Source organism: Cydia strobilella, chromosome 13, assembly GCF_947568885.1.
Source record: "Cydia strobilella chromosome 13, ilCydStro3.1, whole genome shotgun sequence".
NCBI classification, from domain to species: Eukaryota; Metazoa; Arthropoda; class Insecta; order Lepidoptera; family Tortricidae; genus Cydia; species Cydia strobilella.
The window spans coordinates 14,615,841-14,643,354 of record NC_086053.1 but is presented as its reverse complement, the minus strand read 5'-3'; the positions used below and the strand labels follow the sequence as shown (position 1 = coordinate 14,643,354).

The 27,514-nt window shown below is 38.3% G+C and overlaps 1 protein-coding gene across 1 annotated transcript; it reads right to left on the bottom strand.

Moving 5' to 3' along the window:
• LOC134746781 (protein bicaudal C homolog 1-B) lies at positions 1–25,822 on the bottom strand. Its single transcript, XM_063681321.1, has 22 exons — positions 25,558–25,822; positions 24,349–24,490; positions 24,234–24,277; positions 24,091–24,160; positions 23,572–23,651; positions 22,000–22,062; positions 19,820–19,969; positions 19,198–19,311; positions 17,143–17,268; positions 15,535–15,753; positions 14,368–14,536; positions 13,219–13,297; positions 12,961–13,109; positions 12,500–12,643; positions 10,246–10,331; positions 9,333–9,435; positions 8,289–8,384; positions 7,191–7,324; positions 5,688–5,804; positions 5,074–5,224; positions 4,090–4,209; positions 1–3,486 (listed from the first exon to the last, which is right to left on the bottom strand). Exons 1-22 carry the CDS (start codon positions 25,636–25,638, stop codon positions 3,383–3,385), a joined length of 2,541 nt encoding a protein of 846 aa, XP_063537391.1. The 5' UTR covers positions 25,639–25,822; the 3' UTR covers positions 1–3,382.
• Positions 25,823–27,514: the final 1,692 nt, after the last annotated feature.

Here is a 27,514-nt window from a genome sequence, read left to right as displayed (position 1 = left end):
CCATCACTTATCTTAATTAAACATATCAAATCAATAGTAGCTTGTATAGTATTTTTAAACACTAAAAGATAACGTTAAACATCTCATAATCATACTTTAAAACTATTTATCAAATCACAAGTTCATGATTAAAATTACATCAGATCTTAAAAGAAACCAAATAAAAAGTAAATGAATCGATACATAATTCCATGGTTCAATTTGGGTGATTGAATTAAAAAATAAACAGCACTAGATCATGAAAATTATGTACCAACACTTCACAATTCCCACTAACACAAAAATATGAAAATACATCATTAAAAAAGCATTCACAATAAATTAGTATGTTAATATGGTTAAAATACAAATGCACATGTAAAAACTAAGTAAAAAACCTAAATTCATAATCATATAAATAACGATTACTGATAAATATTAAAATGTTAACTGATTAAAATATAACTGCTTTTTTGTGACTGTCCATTGGAAATTGTCACTTAACCTTTTTGCCGCCAGAGCCTGGATAGTCAATATTCCATTAAAGCCGATTTATACAATGCCAGTTGCTGGCATGCAAGCAACTGGCATACAAGCGCCAACACGGACAGTACTAGCCATGAAACTTTTCCTACTAGGGACAGCCACAGTTTTTTTTCGTAGTACTACCCGGTCAACACTCGCATGCTAAAAAAACTTGTTCCAGTCACTGTCATCACCCTAAACAGCTTTAACACCAAGTATGACATTCTAAAAGGCGACAAAAAGGTTAAAAGGTATGTGAGCATCTATTCTGTTTACTTATGTGAGTCCTTTTTAAAATCAAGTCAATTTGCGCGATCCTAAATATTTCGATATTTGATTATTCTTAGTCAGAAACCAATTCTGATTGCTTCCTTTAGAATCATATTCTTCAGAATATGTTTTAAAAAGGAGTAAAGATTGGTATTTTCCTGATTTTCGATAAATGAAATAAAAGAAACCGTCGCTGTATTCCCAATAGTGAAATAATCAAATATTAAAAGCATAGAAAATGTAAACTGAAATAGAGGTCATTTATTAAAGAAAAGCCTTGAACCCTGGAGGGCTTCGCCACTTTTTCTTTAATATATAACATCTATTTCAGTTTATAATTTATATATAGTAGTGTGACTACTTAAAACACAAATCAAAAATATGTAATAAAAATAATTTGATTCGATCCCAAAGTTGTGCGTAGGAAATGTAATAACGAAAATAATTTATATTTAGTCGCACCATAATGCTAAAAATGGATGGTTAAAATCAAGAAATAAAACATGCTTCATCTAAAGCTAAATGATTATACGATCTTAGGTTATTATAGTTAATCTTAACACTAATTTATTGGCGCTAGGCCCGTTTACTTCAACAATAGTCTTTCAAAAATTGTCGTATCGCTTTAAGCTATCATAAAAATCTATAAAAAGGAAACAAGTTAAAACTAGATATGTAATAAAATCTCATAGAAATCAACGGGCGATCTACGCGAGGAAGGACATTCCATTAATTCTAAACCTATAGGAACATCTAGTATTTTAAATAGATAATTGTACCTTATTTGAGCATTTAGATTATTTAGTTACAAACTTGCCAAGCACAAAAAAAATATCTGCTTGGCAAGAATGTAAATGCGGCGTTACTCTTCTTAATTATAAAGCTGTGTTTAAATGCGCGACGAGCTACAGCGAACAATATATATCTATATCTTGATATCTCATTTAAAGTACTTAATTTGTCTAGTAGTTTCGGCCGTTGTACGCAGTAGCTAGTAGCTACCTACCATGTAAACGCAGCATAAGGCACTTAAACAAGTCTTCTTTGAGATCACTGATTTAGAGTAAATTATATTTATCAGCGTACATAATTAGTTACTTTATTTACTCCAGTCATAATCAGTCTTAATAATCAAAGATTTGGTCACGATTGAGGTATTAAAAAAAGTACAATCAGCAAATGAAGATATGACCGTCAGTCAAGTTTGCACGTCGTTTAGTTGAATCTATATATTTATCATCGATTTAAAACATGGGTCATTATATTCATTTGTGATACACAATTGTTCTGTCTATAGCCTCATTAGGTAGCTCTCGATCCTGCTTGTAAATGTACGTTTACACGAACACAGAGCGGATTTCTTATTGTTAAAACGTCTAAACATATAAAGAACTGAAAGACTAATCAATAATTCAAATGTAAGCATTGCTGATCGTAAGAAAACATGTTAAATATTTTTGGACGTTTTCTTGTGAAATACGCACTGCTTTGGTACACCCATTTGACGACAATTTATTATAAACTTAGTTTTTTAGTTGCATATATCCGTGGACGTACTTTGAAGCATTTTCCGGCATTGTCCACAACAATAGACAATGCAGCCAATTATCGGTGCATGTCCAAGAAAATGCTAGAAAAATACATCCATTAGAGAGGTGTAATTCGGTTCTATTTTATTATATGTCTGGCCTGCCACTGTGACACGGTCTAGTGTAGGGAATGTCTATAAGACACCGTCTGCGGACCCCAGGCAGTTTGGGGTAAGTTCTTGTCATTTTGTAAGCAGTTTTCTAAACTTAACGTCCAGCGTCACTTTAGTATCCAATGTCTGTGACATTTATAAGGTTTTTGGTCATACCGAAGTGGAATGAGGGTTATTTTTCTTTATGAATAAAAACTGAGACTATTTTTTTATGCAATTACCTACCTTAATGATATAGAGCTAAGAATCTACACAAAATTGGCATTGTGTGCAGGTTCTGCTATAGTTTCAGTTGAAAACATTAAGAGTTGACGAAATGCGTCTGATCTTGACGAGAGACATTTATAAATTGTCGTCCTTTGAGGAATAAATAAACTTTTGACCATTAATAGAGCTTATCTCCTTACAATAAGGTTTACTAATGATCATTAATAGTGTTTAGAGGTCAGTTACCATGGTATATAAATAAAGAAAATCCTAATCAAGCTAGTCTATTTTTTTAATGCTATATTAAGTTAACTGTCTTGATTACTGGTCCCGTGTAAAACGGCTATAATGGCTATACTCAAACTGTTTTCACTTGTAGCCCCGGGCCGCAAGATGAATTTGCTTAAAAGCTTCCACCCCACATTAGCGTCTCCGGAGCGTCAGCGTCTAGTCAACTCTAGGGCCGATGCTCGACGCAACGTTGGCGCAACTGCGCAGCGACGCCATTTTCCATAGCGCTGACTAGACGCCGACGCTCAAAAGACGCTAGCGCGGAGCGACTCTAAAGGTGATTGGATGGCAAGGATAATACCAGGGTCAAAAGCCCTAGGGGTCCGCGGACCGTGGGTTGAGTATGAACGTGTTTAGGATTCCTTTGGTAACTGGCCTCGTGTATGGTCCGACTCCGTACTGAGCGAGCTACCACTTGTCCTGCGTGAGGGCGCTGGTGTTGTACTGCGGGGAGGTGACGAGCTTGCGCTCGGCGCCGGCCGCTTTGTACCCGCTCGCTTGTTTTTGCAGCTCTGTTGATAGATACAATGGAGTCATCAATTGATCATTAATGTAGCTCTGTTGATTAATGGAGTCATCAATTGATCATTAATGTATGTGCCGTTTACTACCAAAAGGGTACTTATTGACGGTTGACAATAAGACGCTATTTCCATAAAGCTTCAATTTGAAATCGACATATATCGGCAACCGACAATGTGGTACCTTTAAGTTGAAACCGTCACGTAAAATAACTACAACACACCAGTTTCAAATTGTATCAAAAATCATTTTATGTTCTTCATTTGTAAAAAGTGTTGGTTGGTATAGGCTATATAGCCTAGGTATCAATAAGAGCGTGCGACTTTCATTAGTCGCTTTTCGGTAAAGGAAAACATCGTGAGGAAAACGAAATAATCTCAAAAAGGCGGAGTTTTTCAGTGGTAAAAGAACGTGAAGAAAGGGCTACGTGTAGACGCGTAAGCACCATCGCACCACCTTTCATTTGCGGACGAAAAACGTGGACACCGTGGCCATCCTATCGCCATATCCAACACCACTACTCTCTCTACACGCTGGCCCATCTTAGTGGACCAATAAGATGGCCCATCGTGTAGAGGAGCCAATATATTTACCTGCGATGATTAGCAGCATCTTCCTGCGAGCCCCAAAGGCGGTGACGCCTATCTCAGTCAGATCAGCCTCGCTGAGAGACGCAAACGTAGACATGTCTAGCTCGTGCTTCTTGAACAAATCTGAAAGATGATTAAAAGAACATATTAAATATATTAATAACGGGTCACTCACGTATTTTAAGTCGCAAAACGCTCTGTACCGAGGAGTGTCTGGCGGAGCTTGCGTTGACGGTGACGGACCGGCACCGACGCCACCACCGAAACCGAACTCACGAGTTTTCAATCACAAGATACTAGCTACTTAAGTAAGATGATCTCCAAGAAAATAGTTTGCTGTTAGTACTAATGCTTGTTAAAAAGCCTGGAGTTTCTAAGGTCCGTAGGCCACAATTGCAGCAGGCCGAAAATATACTGTTTGTTTTTTCTGAGAATGTTAGGAAGTTCGGCACTGTATTTTTTCCCTAGATTTTAATCCATACTAATATTATAAATGCGAAAGTCTGTCTGTCTGTCTGTCTGTATGTTTCCTCTTCACGCTTAAACCGCTGAACCGATTTAGATGAAATTTGGCATAGAGATAGGTTGAGTCCCTGAGAAGGACATATGATGGTTTTTATCCCGAAAATCATCCCTTAAGAAAGTAAAAAGCGAGGTGGAATTGAGATAATTAACGAAGTGCCTGCTAATTTGTGTGCATAATATGCTTAAATTTAGATTGCTATGAGATTTTCTCCAGGCGCTATTCTTACTCTAGCTGCGGTTACTAAGTCCACGCAGACGAAGTCGCGGGCAAAAGCTAGTATTAAATAATAGTACATTTGTATTAGTGCAGACATATACCAATTCACGGAGTAACTGGCGTGTTGTGAATTTAATTATGAACCACACACCAAGGCCATCCCTTCTTTCGGGTTCGCTTGTCACACACGGTATCACTGCTACTTCTCGACAAACTTATTATCTACTATACTTCGCTTTACTCACCAATGTATTTATGCAGTCCTATCTCGCGAAGCAGCTCATACAATTGCTGGTAACGGCAAGGCTTCCCCGAACTTTGTGCAGCTTGAGGCGGCGAAGGCTTCTCCATAATATTGGGTCGCACGAGCTCCGATTTATTCCAGCCTTTTTCAGGCTGAAAACAATACAAGAATTGATTTAAACTCACGATTTGTACACACACCCGGACCCGGGTATGTCCTTAAACTACGTCCAAAAGAGAGGTATGGGCACTGTGAATGACATCTCGCTTTGTGTGGTAGGGCACAGGACAGCGGATGTCATTCCAGATCTAGAGCAGAGCCCAACTGGGGAAGTACCTCCACCTTACAGAAAACCGCAGCCAAATAACACTAGACCCTACTCATAGTGTTGTGTTCCTGCCGGTGAGTAAGGTTGCCAGAGCTCAACGAGGGAGAGGAGTGTTAGGGTCGGCAACGCGCGTGTAACTCCTCTGGAGTTGCAGGCGTACATAGGCTACGGAGACTGCTTAACATCAGGCGGGCCGTATGCTTGTTTGCCACCGACGTAGTATAAAAAAAAACATTATTAAACTCCTCTATCTCTGTGCAGTATTATTTAGTTGAAGGTTTATTTACAGTAGCGGTCACTTCTTCCTTCATGTTGATGGGTCCGGGGGAGGTGTGGCTGAAGTAGTACCCCGACCAGCGAGTCGTCGGCATGCGGTAGTTGCTGCCCACCTTCTCTTGCATGGCCTACGGAAAGATAACAGAACATTATAATCCTAAACTAGTTATAGGCACATTAGTTGTCGAGTTGCGGAAATTAGCCTCATGCATGAAGTTTATATTTGAACGAAATATGTTTTATTCGGATGTTTGTTACCGTTATATCATGTTACAAATGCATTTCCGTTTTTAAATTACCATTTAATTACTTAAAATTATAAATAAAAAGTACAAAAATTTACCCGCGAAAAGCTAGCGAGCGAAACGCTCGAAACGCCACGTGACGTCACGCGTTCGACAGATTAGTGTCATTAGTAGCAAACGTCAGTTGGGCCGCCCAACGTGTGACGTCATCACGCTCTGTCGAATTCGCGCCAAAAATTATGAGCGTTTCAACCGCTCAAAAATTTTCAACATTTTAAATATTTTTTAATAAAATAATGTTAAGGTTTACAAAAGTATTTTTATCATTTCCGGTGTTCCGACGATATAAATTATGAATCAAAAAAAAAAATGCATGGAGCTAATTGCTAACTAACTAACTAGTTATAGGTACCGGCAAACTTCTTGAACGTGTGACCTTGCCTTTAAGTTCGTTTAAGAGCCAATCGACGTGCTCACTAGCGCCACTGCTAAATAATTGTGATGACTTAAATTGAACGATAGATATTTAAAAAAGGGGGCCGCTACGTACTATATTTTGTATTTAAGGACATCACTACATAGTATAAAACAAAGTCGCTTTCCGCTGCCTGTATGTCTGTTCCTACGTATGCTCAGATCTTTAAAACTACGCAACGGATTTTGATGCGGTTTTTTTAATAGATGAAGGTTTTGTGCACTGTGTAAATTAGTTGAACTACCGTGGCGGGTCGCTAGTTTTGAATATCAAACTAGTTTTTATGTTGCTGGATTCGTCGATCTATGAACTCCAAACAAAAGATAGTGTACAAACCTCGGGCAGTAAATAAGAATGCCTCAGATAACATCATGTTTGTCAACTTTTTATTACATTAGTCATACTTTACAATTGTGTCGGAGGGGTGCTGACCTGTGCGACCACACTCGCTGCAAAAATTGGCTATGTCAGTTACCTGAGAGCGCACCAGGGACGCTCTCAGCGGTAAAACGCAGTCGCTGTGGCCGAAATCGGCTAAGAGATGATGGGGGGGTGAATGTGATCCAAGAACGAGTGAAGGAGTGGAACGCCCTGCCCGAGTCTGTGTTTCCGCATGAGTACAATTTGGGGCTCTTCAAGGCAAGAGTTAATAGGTATCTCATAGGTAAGCGTGCTCCACCGTAGACCGCATCATCACTTACCATCAGGTGGGATCGTGGTTAAACGCCTGCCTATTCATTATAAAAAAAAAGACATTTCTTACGTTATTGCCCTAGGTATGTAATTTACTATACCTTGCTAGCTTCGGCTTTCATCTTGCGATACTCGGTGAGAGGCGACAGTTTGCCGAGAGTCTCGAGGGTCTTCTTCTCACAGCCTGGCGCGCGTCGCTCCGATAGAGGCAGATCGGATACGATGCTCGCTATTTCTGGAAGTAAAACTGTATTACTATAATGTAGTAAAATGTGTCAGAGGCCAAGATCCTTTCTGGGTTACTGAGCCGACTGTGTGCACGTTTTCCCTCGCAAAAAATGGCAAAATGATTTGTACGGTATTTAAGATATCGCTTAGGCTCCTCCCTTCACAATTATCCCTTGAAATGATCCTCTAAACAGCTGTAACATTTATATTAACTTATTATTGTTAATAATAATTTTATTTTTAAGAATTGTCTGACTGTAAAATGTATTCATTTTAAGTACCAATAAAGATCTGTGTGTGATGAAGACGAAGACGACTCTGAAGACGTGTCGGAAGTCGGAAGCCGGTATTGTTCGAAGATTTCTACGATTGTGTAAAAAACATTCAAAGCTTTGACTTTAACTCTTTTTTTTTGCATAACACAAACTCAAACTTTATTATTATTTAAGCAAGAAAATAAAACAAATTAAACACAATAATATCATATATTACTTTAAATTTTATTTCTAGCTTTTTACCATCTACCAATCCAAAGAAAGAGATGCAAATAGTGCAACATTTGCAAAATGTCACTGTGTTTGTTATAGCTTGCATAGAGGCCTTATTCCTACAAACGAGCGTATTTTGCAAAATGCGTCCTTTTTCATTCAACATTACGACGTAACTATTAGTATTTATTCATAAACTGTACTGAGCTCGTTCACTTACCTGTACTAACAAATGGCATTATGTTAAACAAAAGCCATTATTTCTTTTGTGTGAGCGCGTGGCCTTTGTGCCTGAGGCTCACACACAATTGGCCACGCGCGCAGGCACAAAGGCCACGCGCTCACACAAAAGAAATAATGGCTTTTGTTTAACAGAATGCCATTGTTAGCACAGGTAAGTGAACGAGCTCAGTAGAGATAGCGTTAACTATAGTTACCTCAATTATTTTACAGAAAACCGCAAATAAATAAAGCAAAACATACCCTGTTGAGAGCGATCCGTCTCGGACAAAGGCGCCGGACTGTGGCCCTTGCTGATCGGAGACACGGACGGAGACGCGATGTTGCTCCTATCGCCACCTGATAGAAGAAAGAAGAAAGACATTTATTCCATAAAGCACACATACACAGGACAATACAATGAAAGAAAAAAGATGTTTGAAAAAAGATGATAATACATCAATGTGTAGCTCATAGGGCTTCTCTACACGATGGCCCAGTGTAGGCCAGTACAAGGGACGCATTTATGCGTTAGAGGGAGCAAGTGATATTGCTATCTCATTCCACCGCATACCTGCGTCCCTTAGACTGCCATCGTGTAGAGGAGCCAATAAATATCGACTTTATAGATTTACGATCTCATCCAAGTTGTCAAGTACTAGCATTAGTATAAATTTACTGCATGTTAATAATTTATAAGTAAGGTAAAGATACTTAATATAAGTTGTGGTATAATTAGATAAGCATCAGCCATGATTGTTACATAGTTTTAAGAGCATACAGCAATACATCTTATATTATTTGTTGGTAATCCTAAATAAAGAAAATAAATTAAGACCTGCTCGTGCTTACTAGCGCCACTGCTAAATAATTGTGATTATTTAAATTTAACGATGGATATTTAAAAAACCGGCCAAGTGCGAGTCGGACTCGCGCACCGAGGGTTCCGTACTTTTTAGTATTTGTTGTTATAGCGGCAACAGAAATACATCATCTGTGAGATTTTCAACTGTCTAGCTATCACGGTTCATGAGATACAGCCTGGTGACAGACAGACAGACGGACAGCGGAGTCTTAGTAATAGGGTCCCGTTTTTACCCTTTGGGTACGGAACCCTAAAAATGGGGCCGCTACGTACTGTATTTTGTATTTAAGTACCTGTTAAATACATTATAATAGTTTTTACGTTGCTGGATTCGTCAATCTATATTCTGTTTTGAGTTCATGGGCTCTTAAAATGAGTAGTTTTATGCTCTCGTTGTACAATTTGCCTACCATTAAAGCGGTAGCTTGGTTTGTGCAACTTACCAGAAATATTCTGCGTATCTAAAGACACGGAGCTTCCGGTAAAATTGCTCTGGTACCCGCTGCTCGCCTGCGAGCTGGAGTTCAGGAGCTGGCTCAGCGTCGTCTGTGGATCAAACGATCGGTTACTACTGTCCACTATGTAGGCTGGTGGTGGAAATGTGACGACTCAAAATCGTGAACTTTCTGGGCCCTTAGGCCTAAAAAAACCCTTGTTTATAAGTATCTTAGATACTAAAATGACAGATTGACCAAATAGGGGATATTACTGCAATGTTCTGCTACCACAGAGTGCAGCACTAGTCTTTTTAGTAAACCATAGAGTAACATACATACTGTACCTTTAACAGGTTTTTGACAAGTTTTTAGAGATAATAAAATATGACATTGATGCATCAAGGCGGTTTGATTACCGATCTACCGGGAAACGCGAATCCGAAATTTCACTATCTGCCTCTTCATCGCTCGAATATGCAAGTGACAAAGATGTTAGATAACGAAATCTTGTTTTTCTTGTTTCGCGATAGACCCTTAGATTGTGGTAGTGGCGCCACCTACGCAGAGTTCCGCGTAATATTCCCTCCGATTTGTCATTTTAGGACAACACAAGTCACAGGATGATTATCGACCTGTCATTTTAGTAAGTACATGTAAGTATCTTGGATACAAGTACTCGTATACTCGTAAACTATTAGCAAACGTGAGCTTGCCGATAGTTTTTATAGATTTCAATTTCGCCTCCACCGCTCAACTCTCGGTGGTCTAAATTTGCCACCTAAAATACTATATGAAATTTTAATATAAAATTGAAATTAAATTATCATTGCTAACCCGATATCGCGTTGCACCGACAAAGCTCGTGTGTCGTACATAAACTAACTTTGAATATCAACTGTGTAATGAATTAAAAACTTACATGACGACCCTCGGGCATTTGCTGATATGTGGGCTGCAACATCATTGGTGGCTGCATGCTGCCCATGTCTGGACCGTTTGACATAGCTGCGAACGTTAATGTTATATGTATAGGGAAGTTAAGATAACTCTGTTTAAGGCATATTGCCAATCCTTTTACTCGTGCAGCCTGTGGGTCAACTATACTCAGAGGACAGTCAGCGCCTTGCGAGTTCAGTACAATAACATATTTAGGATGCTGTTGGGTCTTCCTAAGTTCTGTAGCGCTTCGGGTATGTTTGCGGATACGCGAGTAGATGGTTTTCAATGTTTTCATGCCATAGTGCGAAAACGGGCCGCCTCCCTTATGCGCCGCGTACGTGAGAGCTCCAACGGCATCCTAAGTCTGGTAGCTAATAGGCTAGATTGCCCAATAGCAAGGCACTGGGACAGTCTCCATGTTCCCACATTATCCTAACTTAAGAATAGTTTTAAGTCCTGACATTCTAACTAAACTTGACTGCGCATACCTTTAGAGCGTTTAACTTTAATTTTTATTTTTATTTTAATATGTGGATTTTATAATTATTAATTTTATTTTTTATCATTCATCAAATGCCCAGTTATTTTAGTTTTAATGTCTAGTCATGGATCCTTATATTATATACCTATTGATTTTTTTTTAGTTTTAAGTTTTGGCATTTTAACTAAATTTGACTGTGCATAATATATCTTAATTTCAATTTTATAGTTTTAAATTGTTTATCTTTTTAATAATCAATTAATTTTATTATTACCCATCAATTAATTGTCAAGATCTTTTATATTTTATCATTCAATTATCAAATGCTTAGTCAATTTAATTTTAATGGATCTATCTTTTATACTTAATCTTATTTATTTTTTATTTTTATTGCAAATGTTTTGTATGTTTTAATTATGGATCAATGTTATCTGGATTAAATGATTACTACTATATGTAGGTAAGTATTTCATTACATGTATAAGTAATGTAGTATAAGTAATAAAATTAGTCCCCAATATTGTCATTAATCATTAAACGTGATTTTAACGAACTCTTAAAAACCTGGCTCGGAATTGGATATAACATAAGTGGATTGTTGTAAAAGTAGCTACCTATAGTATGAATTTTCTCAAATGATTTTTAGGCCTCAGACCCTAATCCGTTAAGCAAAAGTCTTTGTTTCTTCTATGGAGAGGCGCCTTAATCGAGTGCCGAGCGCGTGCCAAAAGCAACCATGTCGTTAAAAAGCAACTATCGTGATAGTATTTAGGTTCAAAATGTAACAGCTCATTCTGAGATAACGAGTTTGTGTAATGAAGGACGAAAGGTGACCTGTGTGTGGCCTCAGAATAGAGAGCTGCTACATTAATTTGAACCATATAAATAGGACGGTAAAATTTCTTTTTAAACGAGTTTTTTATTTCAATTTATTTATTTCCTTTAAGTACAATTTTAATTTACATCATGTTGTTCATAAGAGCAGGAAACGATTCCTCCGTACTAGTAAAAACTGTATGACGGCAGGAAGCACCACCTCTCCCGGATCACATTTAATCTTATCTAGCAGTAGGTATACTATACATGTAGTTTGTTCGCGTTTAGTCAGAAGCGGTAGCAGGTAACCATTGAACAAAAGAAACAAAGGCTTTTATTTAACAGATTAGGGTATGAGGCGTAAAAATCATTTGAGAAAATCCATACTATACCTAGGTATATTTCATGAAAGCTTGTATGGGTCTACAGACTCGGCAGGAAAGTCGAGTTAAATTATTAGGTACAATGTCATTCACTCATAAGAATGAGTGAATGACATTGAAGAGATCGGTATTTAAAAAATACCTATAAGAAACTTTTTGATCGGTCTTGCAGTTGGCTGTTGTATACAGGTAATTTCAGATTCTCGCTGTTATTATTGGTTCCTCTACACGATGGCCCAGCGTTGGACCAGCGAGATGGCCATGCGATGGTCGAGAGCACGCACTATGGAATGGGCCACGTGGAAATGGGTAAGCGCCATCCAACGATGGCCAAAACGCCCACTACCTTTGATGTGCGAATGAAAAACCGACATCGCCATCCCGCCGCGACATAATAAGCCATCCGACACCACTACCCTCTACAGGCTGGCCCATCTTAGTGGGCCTACTGGCCCATCGTGTAGAAGAGCCATTAGGTAGGTACATGACATGTTGTTGAGTGCGTGACCTCACCTCGTCACCTCTGGTGACGATACCTATAATAAGACACTCACGGTTCCAAGCGTTGTTCTTGTACACGTTGACCATGCTGGGGTAGTGGAACTGCCCGGGCCGGGGCTGGGGAGACGGTATCAGCCAGGTGTTGGGGTAGACCGGGGGTGTGATGGCAACTGGTGACAGCGGGCTGGGGTAGCCTCCTGTTAAATTAAGGTTTCAGGTTTAGATTATAGACAGGAAAATAAAAAGTATACTTCCTACAAAACCGAAGTTTGACAGCGGTTCAGGGTCGAATCATGCTATCCCTTTCTAATACAAGGCACTATCCCTTTCAGCTATTTAGGGTTGTCAAAATTCACTTCATTATCTTATCTGTGGTCGTGTACGCAATGGGACGTCAAGTTGTGCCAATGCCAACCCTAATAATTGCTCGGAGCAATGCTGAGCCGACTCCGTGAGTTTGCCCAAAGCGAGGAGTTTCGAATATCAGTAGTATCAGTAGTAAAATAAAAGTGACCTGGAGTGGGTGTCTGAAACATGGGACTGGTGTAGTTGGACATCTCGGACAGCTGCAGGTTGTACGGCGAGCACGGGGAGTTGGTGGACGTCGGGTGCGACGGAGAGAATGGCGTGTATACGAACGGCATGGATGGCAAGGCCGGAATGCTGTATAAAAAATATTATTATTTGCAAGATTTTTTTTTTGAATAAAAAATTACAAGGCGTGTTTAAGCTTCTGAATGGTAAGCAGGCATTCGGCATATAAAATCCTCACCTGTAGGATTCCGGGATCTCTGCCGTGATGACGGGCTCCTTACCACCGAGTAATTCTCTGCGTGCTTCGTACAGGTCACCTAGCAGAAAATACAATATTGTCAATGACTTCAGAATTTAAGGCGGGCTTTAAAAACTTTATGCAAAAAACTAAAGACTACGCAAACAAAATCATGTAGAAAAAGAAAGAAATATATCACCATAAATGACGTCCCGCGCTGCGCCTATTGCTACTTGAAAGTAGTTACCAAGTTAAATTCTTTTGAAAGTAGCACCAAGCAACTAATATTATTCAAGGGCATCACCGTGGACGAGAAATCAGAGAAATAGACGCAATAAGTGCGTGGCGGCATCGGGATCAGCGTTCCTAGTCTTAATTTTTTCACACTGTATCCGATTCGCACATCGCTCCGAAATTTGAGCGAGACAACGCTATTCGCGTATTATAGCGACATCCCGCGCGCACGTCGGAGCGACTTGCGAATCGGATGCAGTATGCCATGCGCCATAAACGCATGAGTAAAATAGCTACTGACGATTCCGACTACATCATATAGTAGACGATCGTTCGCTATCGAATGCAAAGTAATGTGTGTTATGATCAAGGTAAATGGTTTAAATTAGTACACATATGCTAAAAGTGTATCCTTTTATAAGGCTAACCGTTATAAGCAACATGCTTGTATTGGTGAGCGGACGATAAGGGTTTTAAAAGTGAAATAAAGGGGTTTTAACGGGCAAAGAGTATGGCGAGTTAAGCCTTATCAAAACCCATACAAAACCCTTTATAAGGGATAGCGGGCCGGATCTTTTTTTTTAAATTATAAACTGATCGGCGATTGGCCCTAGTCACACCTGGTGGAAAGTGAAGACAGGGCCTAAGATGGAGCTCACCGGTTCAGTAACAGCCTATTCACTCTTGTTTTAAAGAGACCGAGGTCATATTGATCAGGGAATACAGATGGCGGGAGCGCATTCCATTCCTTAGCCGTACGTACCAAAAAGGAGGAGGCAAAACGTTTCGTCCGAACGAATGGAATGTGGACCACGAACGGGTGCATTCGCTCCCCGCGCCTGGACTATTCTGCGCGCAACCTCCAGTGTTTCAATAAGTACGCTTCCTGCAACAAATTATAAAGCGATATTTTACCTGCACATCTCTCAATGCCCTTGATGACAACGGACGCGATGCCCTGCTTCGGTTTGCGGCGGATGTTGATGTACACGTTGTATTTGTGCATCAGTTTGACGGCTGCGTCGGGCTCCAAGCGGCAAGCCTCTTCGGGTACGTCGAAGATCACTACCAGGGGGAGGCTTCCCTGTTGACAAATTGGTAAAGGTTATAAATGAAATGCTAAAACTTAGCAAATATACAGCGTGAAAAAATATTGAAAGGTTAAGGGCCAGTTGCACCAATGCAGCAATATTAAACAGTCTATGAAACTTCCCATACAATAAAATTTAGCGAACGCTTTAACCGTGACAGACTAATTATAGGAGTAATGAGTATTGACTTATGTCATTGTGTGACAACCCTAGCGTACGGTAAAATGAAAAATCATGACTAAGTGCGGGTAGTTGCGAATCCCGTAAACAAAGCTAAAAGAAGATAAATAGGCAAATAAATGAAAGTTTTGTTAAAATAAAGTGAAATATTACACAGTTCTACTTCTTAAAGCAGGTAGTGCTTTTGCTACCTGGGCCTGAAAACCTGCTTCCAAGTAGGAAGACCCACTCATAACATACAGTTTTTTTTAATGACATGAGCATCACATGATCAGGTTGTAAGGGTAATCTAAACGTAGAGACTTAGTTATTCAGAAAACGATATCATAAAAACCATTTTCAGGGATCCGGATAGTCAAATCTTCCGATCTGTGCACCGAGACAGGAATCGCAGGTGACTAATGACTATATAAAGTATATAATATATGTGTGCTATTTAGTACATATCGTATTTTAATTTTTATTATATGTATATAACCTTTTGTCTTTTTTTGTAGTTAGTCCTAATATTATGTTTTATTGTCTGAATTATTTGTATGTAACATTTCTATGGGTGTCAGTTGCCTGTCAATAAACGAATTTATTATTATTATTTACGGCGCAGCATCCCTGGTGCGCCGGGTGCGTGGCAGTCCCAACAGCATCCTACGAATGATAGCGGACAGGGTTGACTGCTTGTCACACTGTGAGGGATTGCATTCCCCCATCAGTGTATGTACATACTATACTAACCCCTTAGTTTGTAAGTTCCACTAATAAAAACATGTGTTACACGAAATAAAAATATTATTTCATTCATTTATTAACTCACCACAAGCTGCTGCCTCGCCGTGTAAACATCCTTAATCTGTCCAGTTATAGTGACGCAACTCTTCTTAATCACAGGTATGTTAGGATCATCAGCATCAGGGAACATGATTTGCGTGTTGGTTCCTTTCATGATGACCTTGAGTTGGTCGGCGCCGCGGCCTACGACCACGTTGTGGTGGATGGGGGAGATTTCTAGCGACATTTGGACATGGGTTTGGCTCTGAAAAAAGGTATAACTATTAAGTATTTAGGCACAGTTAGAGACAACGATGACGCACGAAGCAACGAAGATGGGCATTCCACAAAAAAGGTCTACTTTGTCGGGGACGTGACTACCTTAATAAGGGTTCATCCATTAATTACGTCACACGAATTTCGAGGTTTTTTTACCCATCCCCCCCTTGTCACACTTGGTCACATTTGGCAAATGCCTCCACCCCTGGTGTGACGTCACATTTTTTCAATGTAATCGGCGAATAGAATTAAGTATTATGAATATTTGATCAAAATATTTTTGACAAAAGAAATATTAGTAATATTAAAACCCAAAACAGATTAGGAAAGAAAATACGATTAAAAACGATTGTCGTTCCAAAAACTTTTTATTTAACTGTACAGCGAATAAAATAATTTAAATCAAAGTTTGTGACTCTCCCCTCCCCCTTGTCACAACATGTCACATTTTCTTGACCCCCTCCCCCCCTAAACGTGTAACGTAATTAATGTATGTCCCCTAACCTGTAGAAATCTGTATTTAATACCGTCGAATTAAAAGCAGAGTTATCAAACATTACAGGCATGCCTAAACATATGCCTAAACACAGGAATCACAGTTTTACACCCCCGAAAACAAAATTAGGCTTATTTTCTTAAAAGTTAGAAAACCGGCCAAGTGCGAGTCGGACTCGCGTACGAAGGATTCCGTACCATTACGCAAAAAACGGCAAAAAAATCACGTTTGTTGTATGGGGAGCCCCACTTAAATATTTGTTTCATTCTGTTTTTAGTATTAAATAGTTGTTATAGCGGCAACAGAAATACATCATCTGTGAACATTTCAACTACCTAGCTATCACGGCTGATGAGATACATGCAACCTGGTGACAGACAGACGGATAGACGGACAGACAGACAGAAAGACGGACAGACGGACAGTGGAAGTCTTTAGTAATAGGGTCCCGTTCCCGATTTAACCCAATTACCCGTTTATAATATTGGTTGTATTGTATTTGTTGACTAAGTACTAGTTAAATCAGTTTCTTTTTTCGAACTGTCAAAACGATTTTGCTACTATGAAATATATATGAAACACTAGCATGTGACGTCACAATCAAATTACCTACTCTTTATAGTTTTATACGGGTTATTAAAATAGAAATTATGTCTAAATATAACTGCTGAGTGCTGTCTACGTTTCTCTATTAATCTTCTGGTGCTTTATTTCATGCATGGTGTAAAATAAATGCATGGTATAATAATTTACTTTGAATACAGTCAAATACCCTATTGTGGTTGTAATTGTAAAGTTGTAACCTAACGATATGAGCATTCTAAAACGAAAAACAGTTTTTGAACCCAGGAAGAATGATGTTGGAAATGTATGACTTACCGCGAGCTGACCGCACATGTAGTTCATGAGCAGGCCTGTAGCTTCCATAGTGGCCTGCACCTCCCATTGTACTCCCTTCACCACCAGAAGGTTTGCGTGGAGCTTGGGACGGTTGCGGAGCATGACCTGTTAAAAAAAAATGTTCATGTAATCTTTACGCGCGATTGAAGTAAAACTTCTTTGACATATTATAGTTATTTGTTATACAAGGGTGCAAAGTTGCATTTTACCCGCGAGTGTTTCAACACACGAAAAGTAAAATACATTTGCACCCGTGTGTAACACAAAACTTTTCACCTCACTATAGCGAGGAAAGTGCAACATGCAAAAAAACAGCTCGTAAAAAAATAAGTCTTTATTTGTACACATTATAATCATCATCGGGTGATTATAATCATCAATATCATCATCAATATTGTATAATATTATGTAAAATTATTGTTGACAATATTGACATTTCTGACGATACGTTTTGAAATTGCATCGACTCAACTTGTGCGTTTAGAATTATATTCAACATCATTATAAAGAAACAAATGTTTCTTACGGAATTTTAAGGTTTATGACTTAAAATCATTAAACAAAGCTAGATTTGGTATTTTTTAATAAATTAGCAAACCATTTATTTAATGATAATTAATATCGAACGAACCATTATTATGAGCGTTTTACGTTTTGTTATCTGTCAAAAGCTACTTAAACACGCTCTAAGGTCAAATTACTTTCGCCACTAGTGGATAAAATGCGTTTTTACCCGCTTGTTTTAAAGGATAAAAGACGGCTTTCCGAGCTAGTTAGGGGAAAAATATATTAACCTAAACTTCCTTGGAAGTAATTCATAATAAAAAACATTGCATTACTTTTTTCACAGGCACTATCGTTTACAGACATGAGTAAACATAGGAATCACAGTTTAACACGCCGGAAAACAAAATTAGGCTTCTTTTCTTAAAAGTTAGAAAACCGGCCAAGTGCGAGTCGGACTCGCGTACGAAGGGTTCCGTACCATTACGCAAAAAACGGCAAAAAAATCACGTTACTTGTATGGGAGCCCCACTTATATTTATTTTATTCTGTTTTTAGTATTGTTTTTTTATACCACGACGGTGGCAAACAAGCATACGGCCCGCCTGATGGTAAGCAGTCACCGTAGCCTATGCACGCCTGCAACACCAGAGATATTAAATGCGCGTTGCCGACCCTTTAAAAACCTGTACACTCCTTTTTTGAAGAACCCCATACTGTAGCCCCATACTGTATTTGTTATACCGGCAACAGAAATACATCATCTGTGAAAATTTCAACTGTCTAGCTGTCACGGGTCATGAGATACAGCCTGGTGACAGACAGACAGACAGCGGAGTGTTAGTAATAGGGTTTCGTTTTACCCGTTGGGTACGGAACCCTAAAAGGAGGCTGAATTCTACGTTGCAGGCACTTGCATCGTAGTTTTCCATGGACTGTACAAAACTGTGGATATTAGTTTCACTAGTATTCTTAATTTTAGGATCACTTAGGTCTTGCCTATCGGTTAATTGATTTTTAGATACAAAAATGACAAATTAAGACCTAAGCTAATTATGACACTTAAATGAAGATCGCTCACACACAGGGGCGTAGCTAGAGGATATGGCGCCCGGGGCAGTCACCAAATTTGCGCCCCCTGACGACTGACTAAAGTTTCCCTGCTGCTGCCTTTTGCCCATTTTGGCGCCCCCCCCTTGGATGGCGCCCAGGGCACTTGCCCCCTCTGCCCCCCACCCTAGTTACGCCACTGCTCACACATGAAGCCACATGAGACGCACATTTCAGGAACAGACATTTCATGTTGGCATGTTGCTTGTGCATTTTGTTTTCAGCATTTTTGAAGAAAGTGACTGCTATTATATTGACATCCTCTCGACACATAATATCAAAACGAAACATACAATATGACACACCTAACTCTAGTAGCTTTTTGAGCTGTCGACTTCGCAAACTCGCCATACGGAAGCATTTTTCTAAAGCTGAAAGGTAGACCTTCGCTTTAGCACGGTTACTAAATATATGACTTACCTGCACATTATATTGTTCTTGTATCTGCTGCACGTATGGGGAGTTGATGTCGGGCAGCGGCTGAGATGGCGCCACAATCGGCAGCTCGAAGCAGAACACCAGTGGAGTTAGTGCCTGATGAAAAAAAGCAAATAGTACAGTTGCAATGGGTTAATACGATAAATTAAATAAGTTGCAATCAGTGAGGGGATACTCCTCCTTTCGGGCAAACTCGGCTCCGTTCGGCTCAGCATTGTTCCGAGCAATTATTAGGGTTGGCACAACTTGACATCCCTTGCGTGCACGACCACAGATAAGATAATGACTTGAATTTTGACAACCCTACATAGCCGAAAGAGATAGTAGCATACAATAAAAAGGGACAGCATGATTCGTCCCTGAATCGCTGTCAAACTTCGGGTTTGTAGGAAGTGTCCTTTATGTATGATAGTACTATTATTACTTATTCTGTGTTGCAATGGGTATTTTTGTAGGCGCGAAGGATTTTTTCTGATTATCTAGAATACCGAACAGGCCATTGATCCTCATCAAGTCCCAAGCTTTAATACATGTGTAGATGTCAATAGCCTAACGAATGAACTGTCCATAAGCCGCCAGGGTGGCGCCACAGGCATGCGCTTACCCGAACGCGAGCCCTGGCCCTCTCGACGCGTTCCATATCGCCGGCGATCGAAACTTGGTTGCTCTTCTCAATGGCGCTGGTCCGATTTGAATCCGGGAAGTGGATGTGGCAGCCGGTCTCCTCCATCACACGTTTTATTGTTAGTCCTCCCTAAAAACGGTACATGAACATTTTATTGTGTAAAATATCGTCATGTACTACTGAGCAGCGGCAGTGATTTTTTTTGTAGAGTCAGACCAATAGATGGATACAGTCTAAGGAAAAAACGTGCCTCGAAAATCAAGAAAATTTGATTCTCGATCAGATGGCGCCACTAGTTTTGGCCTACTCTCGTATAGAGGGCATTGACTGTTTCGTTTGTTATTTATAATTTTAACGCATAAGAGTGAAAGAACATGGGTCAAAATCATATAAAAATAATTAATGCAAATAAAAAAATCATTTGTCCATATTTAAATACATTTTAACGTATTTTTATAAATCTTCATTTTTAGTTTTAAAGTATGTCGATAGATGGCAGTGAATTTACAGTGGTTACAAAATTTACTATGACAGTACCGCTCTATCTTATTATATCCTCATTGGTCAGACCAAGAAAAGTCTGCAATGATTTTGACAGCACACGCAGTGTAAGTGTTATTTTAAACGTCAAACTTGTATGAAATTATGACGTATAAATAACACTTGCACTGCGTATGCTATGAAAATCGTTGAAGACTTTTCTTGGTCTAACTCTAATGGGGAAGTACCGTTTTTTTATGAAGTACAGCCACATCGTATGTATTACATATATAGGTATTATATGTTGCATTACAATAGTGTCAAAGTACTTCATCTGATACAATACGACAATTATGGAGTACATATTAGCGTTGACTAAGTATACTACGTTTAAGAAAATACATAACAATATTTTTTTGTTTTATTAAAAAAAAAATATATTATTAGAAAAGTAGGTGGATCTAAAAAAATCTTCTATGACTCGAACCTTGTTTTCAAACGAGCTTAGCATGAGTGCACTGTGATAGTGTCTCGCGCGCGAGATAGACTACCCGTCCCGTTCAAAATTTAAATTACTAGCAATCTATGCTGTATAATACAGTGTCAAATACTAGTAAGGCGCCATTCATTTATTACGTAAGGAGATTTAGGGGGGAGGGGGGCCGACCATGTCTTATTTTTTCTTACAGGGGGGTAGGAGCCTCGGAGGGAGTCTCGATAGTCCTTACGTAAGATCACAAAAATGCGCGATAGCTAGCTGTTATAGAAAAACTTTAAAATGAAACCAGTTGAAACTTTAAGTTGATTATTACTCCAAGTAATATCATTTGTATACCTCTGCAGGCACAAAACAAACGTTCCTAAAATATTTATTTAAAAATCTAAATTAAAACAAACCCAATGTGTATATTATTCATTGTTCTTTCAGATTCCGTACCGAAAGGGTAAAAACGGGACCCTATCCGTCTGTCTGTCTGTCTGTCTGTCTGTATGTATGTATGTATGTATGTCTGTCTGTCCGTCTGTCACCAAGCTGTATCTCATGAACCGTGATAGCTAGACAGTTGAAATTTTTACAGATGATTTATTTCTGTTGCCGCTCGGCTATAACAACAAATACTAAAAACAGACTAAAATAGCTATTTTAAGTGGGGCTCCCATACAATAAACGTCATTTTTTGGCCGTTTTTTGCGTAATGGTAATGGTGGCCATCGTGCGCGACTCCGTCTCGGACTTGGCCGGTTTTTAGGGTTCCGTACCCAAAGGGTAAAAACGGGACCCTATTACTAAGACTCCGCTGTCCGTCTGTCCGTCTGTCACCAGGCTGTATCTCATGAACCGTGATAGCTAGACAGTTGAAACTTTCACAGATGATGTATTTCTGTTGCCGCTATAACAACAAATACTAAAAAGAACGGAACCCTCGGTGGGCGAGTCCAACTCGCACTTGTCCGGTTTTTTTAGTACTTATGTCGTAGAGATACATTTTACTAATATACTAAATGCAAAGAAAATTCTTCTCTTATCTGGAACTTTAGCCATTTATAAAGAGATTGAAGGCAAAAATGTAAGCGCACATAAATTTAGGACATAGAATGATCATTTGTATTACTAGTGCCGTATTACTGGGTATATCGGACCATCGAAGTGCCGGATTATCGAGATTTCACTGTCTTACCTTCCCGATGATGTGCGAGTGATCGGTGTAGCTGACGTCTATCTTCATCGTCACACGGTTGCTCTGCCGACAACGTATTCATAATTAATAGTGGAATAATTAATTAATCAGAAAATATGCATAATATGAACTAGAGATAGGACTAATATTCGGTAATTCTTCGGTATTTGGCATATTCGGCAAGTTTTCCAATGTTCATATCCGGCCGAATGATTCGGTTACAAGTGCCGAATATTTGGCAGATATTGTTAATTGTCTTGTTAATTGCAACATTGTTAAAATTTAATCTCTTCCAGAACTTTTCAAGTACTCTCTTCCACTAGGTGATATTTTACCCTTGTCATTAAAACACATGATGAGATGTTGAATCCATAGGATCTGTTGGTAATTTGGAGTGTCGAAAATTTGTGCCATTTTCAACCAAAAGGGTACTTATTGTCGGTTGTCAATAAGGCGCTATTTCCATAAAGCTTCAATTTGAAATCAACCTTATCGACAACCGACAATGTGGTACCTTTAAGTTGAAAACGTCACATTTGTTTGCGAGTCCCTTGCCTACTGACCTGTTTGTTTTTAGGGAATTACCTAAGAAGTGATTAATCTTTTGTTACTTACGTAATTGAAGCGTTTTTAAATAGATTATTAGAATGATACAGATGAACCGAATATTCGGTTCGCTAAGATCTGAACTGAACATTCGGCAGAATATTCGTATTCGGCACGGCTAGATCGGCTAGTCAACCTAACTCTAGCGTATTTGATAGCACAGTGCAGTGGAAGTGTTATTTCAAACGTCATAATTTCATAGAAATTTGTCATTTTTTATAAGTACCACATCGGTGGCAAACAATCATACGGCCCGTCTGATGGTAAGCAGTCACCGTAGCCAATGGACGCCTGCAACTCCAGTTTATGTTAACCCTTCCACACTATAATGCTATCAAATACGCTTTAGAGTTAGCTTAGCCTGCTGATTCTACCTATACCAGAACCAGAAGTGTTAATACGCTCTTCAACCCCTACCTATGTATAACTCTAATCTCATAACTTAATAAATAGGTACATTAGGTACACAACTCATCACATACTACACACCTATAAATAACCGCCGCTGAAATACACTGTTTAATAAGGTTTACGAAGTCAACGATGGCTAGTTCACTTTGATGACCTTGAAATTAGGAATTTAGGACTGACGCCTTCTCAAACAACGACTGACGCAAAACAGTTTGCTATTGTCACAAACTATAATTAATCAATAAAACTTCCTTTTGCAATTGATGATCATGTTTGCAATTCGCATAGCTAATTAGAATATAGTTGCCATTGTTACTAATTTCTTAAATTAGTACAGTACTGTACGAGTAAGTACATACATTCAATACATATACAAATGAATGTAATTATTGCAATAAGAATATATGTGATTGAAGCTTTCGCAGTATTTAAAGGGCAATTAAATGAATTGACGCTTAGCATACTAGATTTTCCGACAAGTACCTACTGTACCTAGAATCTAGAGTACGTACGTACTGAAATTGTAAGAGGTAGTATCAGTTTTAAACAACATACCCGCGTATCCAGCAGCTGCATAATCTTTTCTCTTGCTAATTTCACATCATCCACCCTGCCGGCCACTCTCACGTGGGGATCTAAACCATATAAATAAAATCAGAAAATCACTATCACGATAAACAATTTAAGGTTAAAAGTAGACAACAATTATTACCAAAAAAATCACTAAAATTATTATCACGAATTTTTCTAATAAGATTATACAATAATTCATCACTATGCTCTGTAGAAACCATGATAACTTCATTTAAATACGTATAAAATAATAAATTGATTGCTAATTTTGGTTTTAAGTAACGGACGCGTTAATATTTTCAAACTTAATGCAAAGCGAGCCGGACTGGCGCCGTTGCGTCGAGACTTTTTGGCGCCGGCGCGAGCGCGCCAAATTTCGAGCCCGCTGATAGGCCAACCGAAATTTTGAGTTCTAGGCTGCGTTCAAAAATAGGTTAAGTACTTTCACTTTCCGCTGCTAAGTTGCCGTTCTGATTTTTATTTAGGAAAATTGTGACCAACCTTTTTTTGAGCGGGCTCCGATTTTTAAACGCGTCGGCCAGTTGATCAATGTGTTAGTGTCATTCATTATCTGAAAAAAATATTTTAAATTAACAATTGAATTGTTGACTTTGTTTAATTAATTTGATCGTAAAAATAATTACCCGGTGGAAGAAAGCTTGTGCCATTTGAGATTCGTCCAAATTATCTGGAATGCAAAGGAGAAAGTAAAAACTTTGGCTGCATCAAAAAAAAAATTTTTTTTTTATAAAATCTCACCAGCCAGCATTGTCTCCAACCGGCGTCTGTCAACACGGAACCGTTCTTGGTATACATCTTCGACGCTATTCAAGCCGAGAATCACAGCGAGTTTTTGGAGGTCTTCAGCTGACGTAGAGTTGCTCGTGCCGCTTTCTGATGCCTGTAATTATAGGGGGTATTACTGCAATGTTCTGCCACCAGAGTGCAGCACTAGCCTTTTTAGTAAACCATAGACTCCATAGAGTAACTTATACATAATGTACCATTAACAGGTTTTTGACAAGTTTTCAGATAATAAAATATCAAAACTCCCGTGATGCACTGACATATTAATAAAATATGACATTGATGCATCAGAGGACCTACCTCGAAACGCGAATCCGAAATTTTGCTATCTGCCTCTTTATCGCTCAAATATGCAAGAGTGACAGAGATGTTAGATAACGAAATTTCGATTTTCTTCTTTCGCGATAGACCCTCAGATTGTGGTTGTGGCGCCCCCTACGCAGTTTCGCGTAATATTCCCTATTAATTAAACTTCACCCACTTGATAGATCAAAAACTTGTACACTGTATGTACCTACACTCCTTTTTTGAGGTGTTTACCCCATACACTAAGGTAGAATCTATATGTATTGTATAGTGTGGAATGGAGTTCGACCAAGCTAACTCGGCAGCGATTTTGATAGCACACACTGAGCAAGTGTTATTTTAAAAGTCATAATTTCATAGAAGTTTGACGTTTCAAATAACACTTGCACAATGCACAGTCTGTGCCATCAAAATCGCTGCAGAGTTAACTTGGTCTGAGTATAGAATAAATTATTTTTGATTAATTTTGCTTTACTATTACATCCGGTTCAACCCAGAAATGCAATTATAATATTAAACTGCAATTCAATTAAAATTAAAAGTAAAGCAAAGAACTAAAGCAAGCTATAAGAAAATTTGTCTTTGAACCTTCATTCAATCTTTGCAAAATAGGAAAAAAAACCTTATTTCTGTTAAAGATCAATTTTAAACTTTAATGTTTACGTTTAAAAATAAAGATGAATTAGAATTTTATATTCAAATTATGTAATTAAACATGAAATCGTGAAATAAAAAATATGATTCTCTTTATGAGTCATGCCGTTAAATCTTAAAATGGCGGATGGTTACAATGTTCCAACAAGAAATACTTATTTATATCGAAATAAAAAAATACGTGTATTTTATAACACTTACCTCACTTATTGTATCCTTGTCCGAATTATTTTTAAACTCCGTTAAACGAGTTTTAACCGTTAAAAAATTACCTGAGGCCATGATTATAAAAATATATAGATTCTTGAATGTTATTAATGGCCGTCAAATAACAAAACACATATATTATTCGCTATAAATAATTTTGAATAAATACATTGTTACAATAAATAATTCCTTGATTAAAATTTCGATATACTCGAGTGACTGCACGTATTGCTTTGCTGGTCCTAACTACTTCTAGAAAAAAAGATCAAGATGTCCACATTGATATCTTATTTAAAAATGAGGGTAGATATTTTATTCAGTGGTTGTTTCATTTCAAATTCAAAATTTTTAGAAGTAACGTTTTCAAAAATATGACTCATTATGACGCTCGTATTCACATAATATGCACATAATTTTTAGCAATCATTTTTTTTGCTTTTATAAAACATGGAATGCATTATTTATGTTTTTTTTTATAACTACTCCTTTTTATACCGCATCGCATTTAGCAGTCTTAACGGGGTGTGCAAACATATATCTTGTCTGTGGCAAAGACCTTTTACTATAACAAGACCGTGCACTGAAGATTTTTGACAAACCATATTGGAACCGTATTCAGCTACTACTATTAAGGTTGAGTAAAGCAATGAGCGGAACGGGAAGCAAACGGGATGAGCGAGAGGATAGTCGAACGGAGTGTGTCCTTTTCTAACAACATGCGGGTAAGTGTAACACTTTTATATTATACAGTGTGCAAAAAATTTATGGGCCCTGGAGGTAAAGTACCTTAAAACCTTTAGTTAGCTCATTTTACTTAAAGGAAACATTCTTTCATTTTCATTTCGAAAAGAAACAAAACTGCATTCAAAGTTTTTTTTTTAATTCGCTTTCCTCTTCTGGGAATCGAACCGGCTAAAAATTAAATGCAGTTTTGCTTATTTTTAATAATACAAGAATGTTTCCTTTAAGTAAAATGAGCGAACTTAAAGGCTGCTCCAGACTACGCGGCGCGAAGTCGCGAACGCGAGTGTGGAGTCGATTTCGCTGATTAGCGAACTAGACTCCACACTCGCGTTCGCGGCTTTGCGCCGCGATTCGCGCACGAGTGTGGAGTGCCCTTAAGGTTTTTAAGGCTCTTTCCCTCCAGGGCCCATTATTTTTTCCACGCTGCATAGTTTGTAATTTTTCATATGAAAGAAAGAGACAAACTCCGTTTAAATCATCTCTCACTCGGCCCGTTTTTGGCATAAGTGCACGGTCTTGTTATAGTAAAAGCACAGATTAATAAATAGTTAAAGTTAAAGGTCTTTGGTCTGTGGAGGCCCGGCATTGGTCAGCCAATCACAGCGCGTCCCGCCAAAGGATATAGCAAGGATGTAGCCATCGCGATGGCGCCAAGATGATTAACGAATATTATACAATACGACGACAAGAACATTTTAATCATATTATTATACATAAATTTATTTATTACGAAGGCCTATTAATATTAAAAAGAAAACATACACATCGTCATTGAAAAAAAACTCTTTTTTTAAATAAAACGTGATCAGTGTACCTACATAACTTTCAAATAATTATATATTGTCAAAGGACTGTTTCATTTTAAACATAGAGAATCATACTATATTTGTCTTATATTAGTACTAGCACCCAAAAGAAAAGGATGAGATTTTTTTTGTTCTTATTTACTTACTGACAAATGGGTTTCACTAACTATAAAATTAACTGTCAATAAGTACAATTTACGTTGACACGCAGTTTACCTATTTAAAAAAATATGGTTGTCTACTACTTTACTTGCGAGTTGTAAATTGTAAATAAAGACTAAGTATAAACGAAATTACGAAAACGGATTAGCTGAAAATGTGGCATAAACCTTTATAGCAGTCATTAAATGAAACAGAACGCAGCGCTCCCACCATTGAATTGAAAATAAACTATCTAGTAA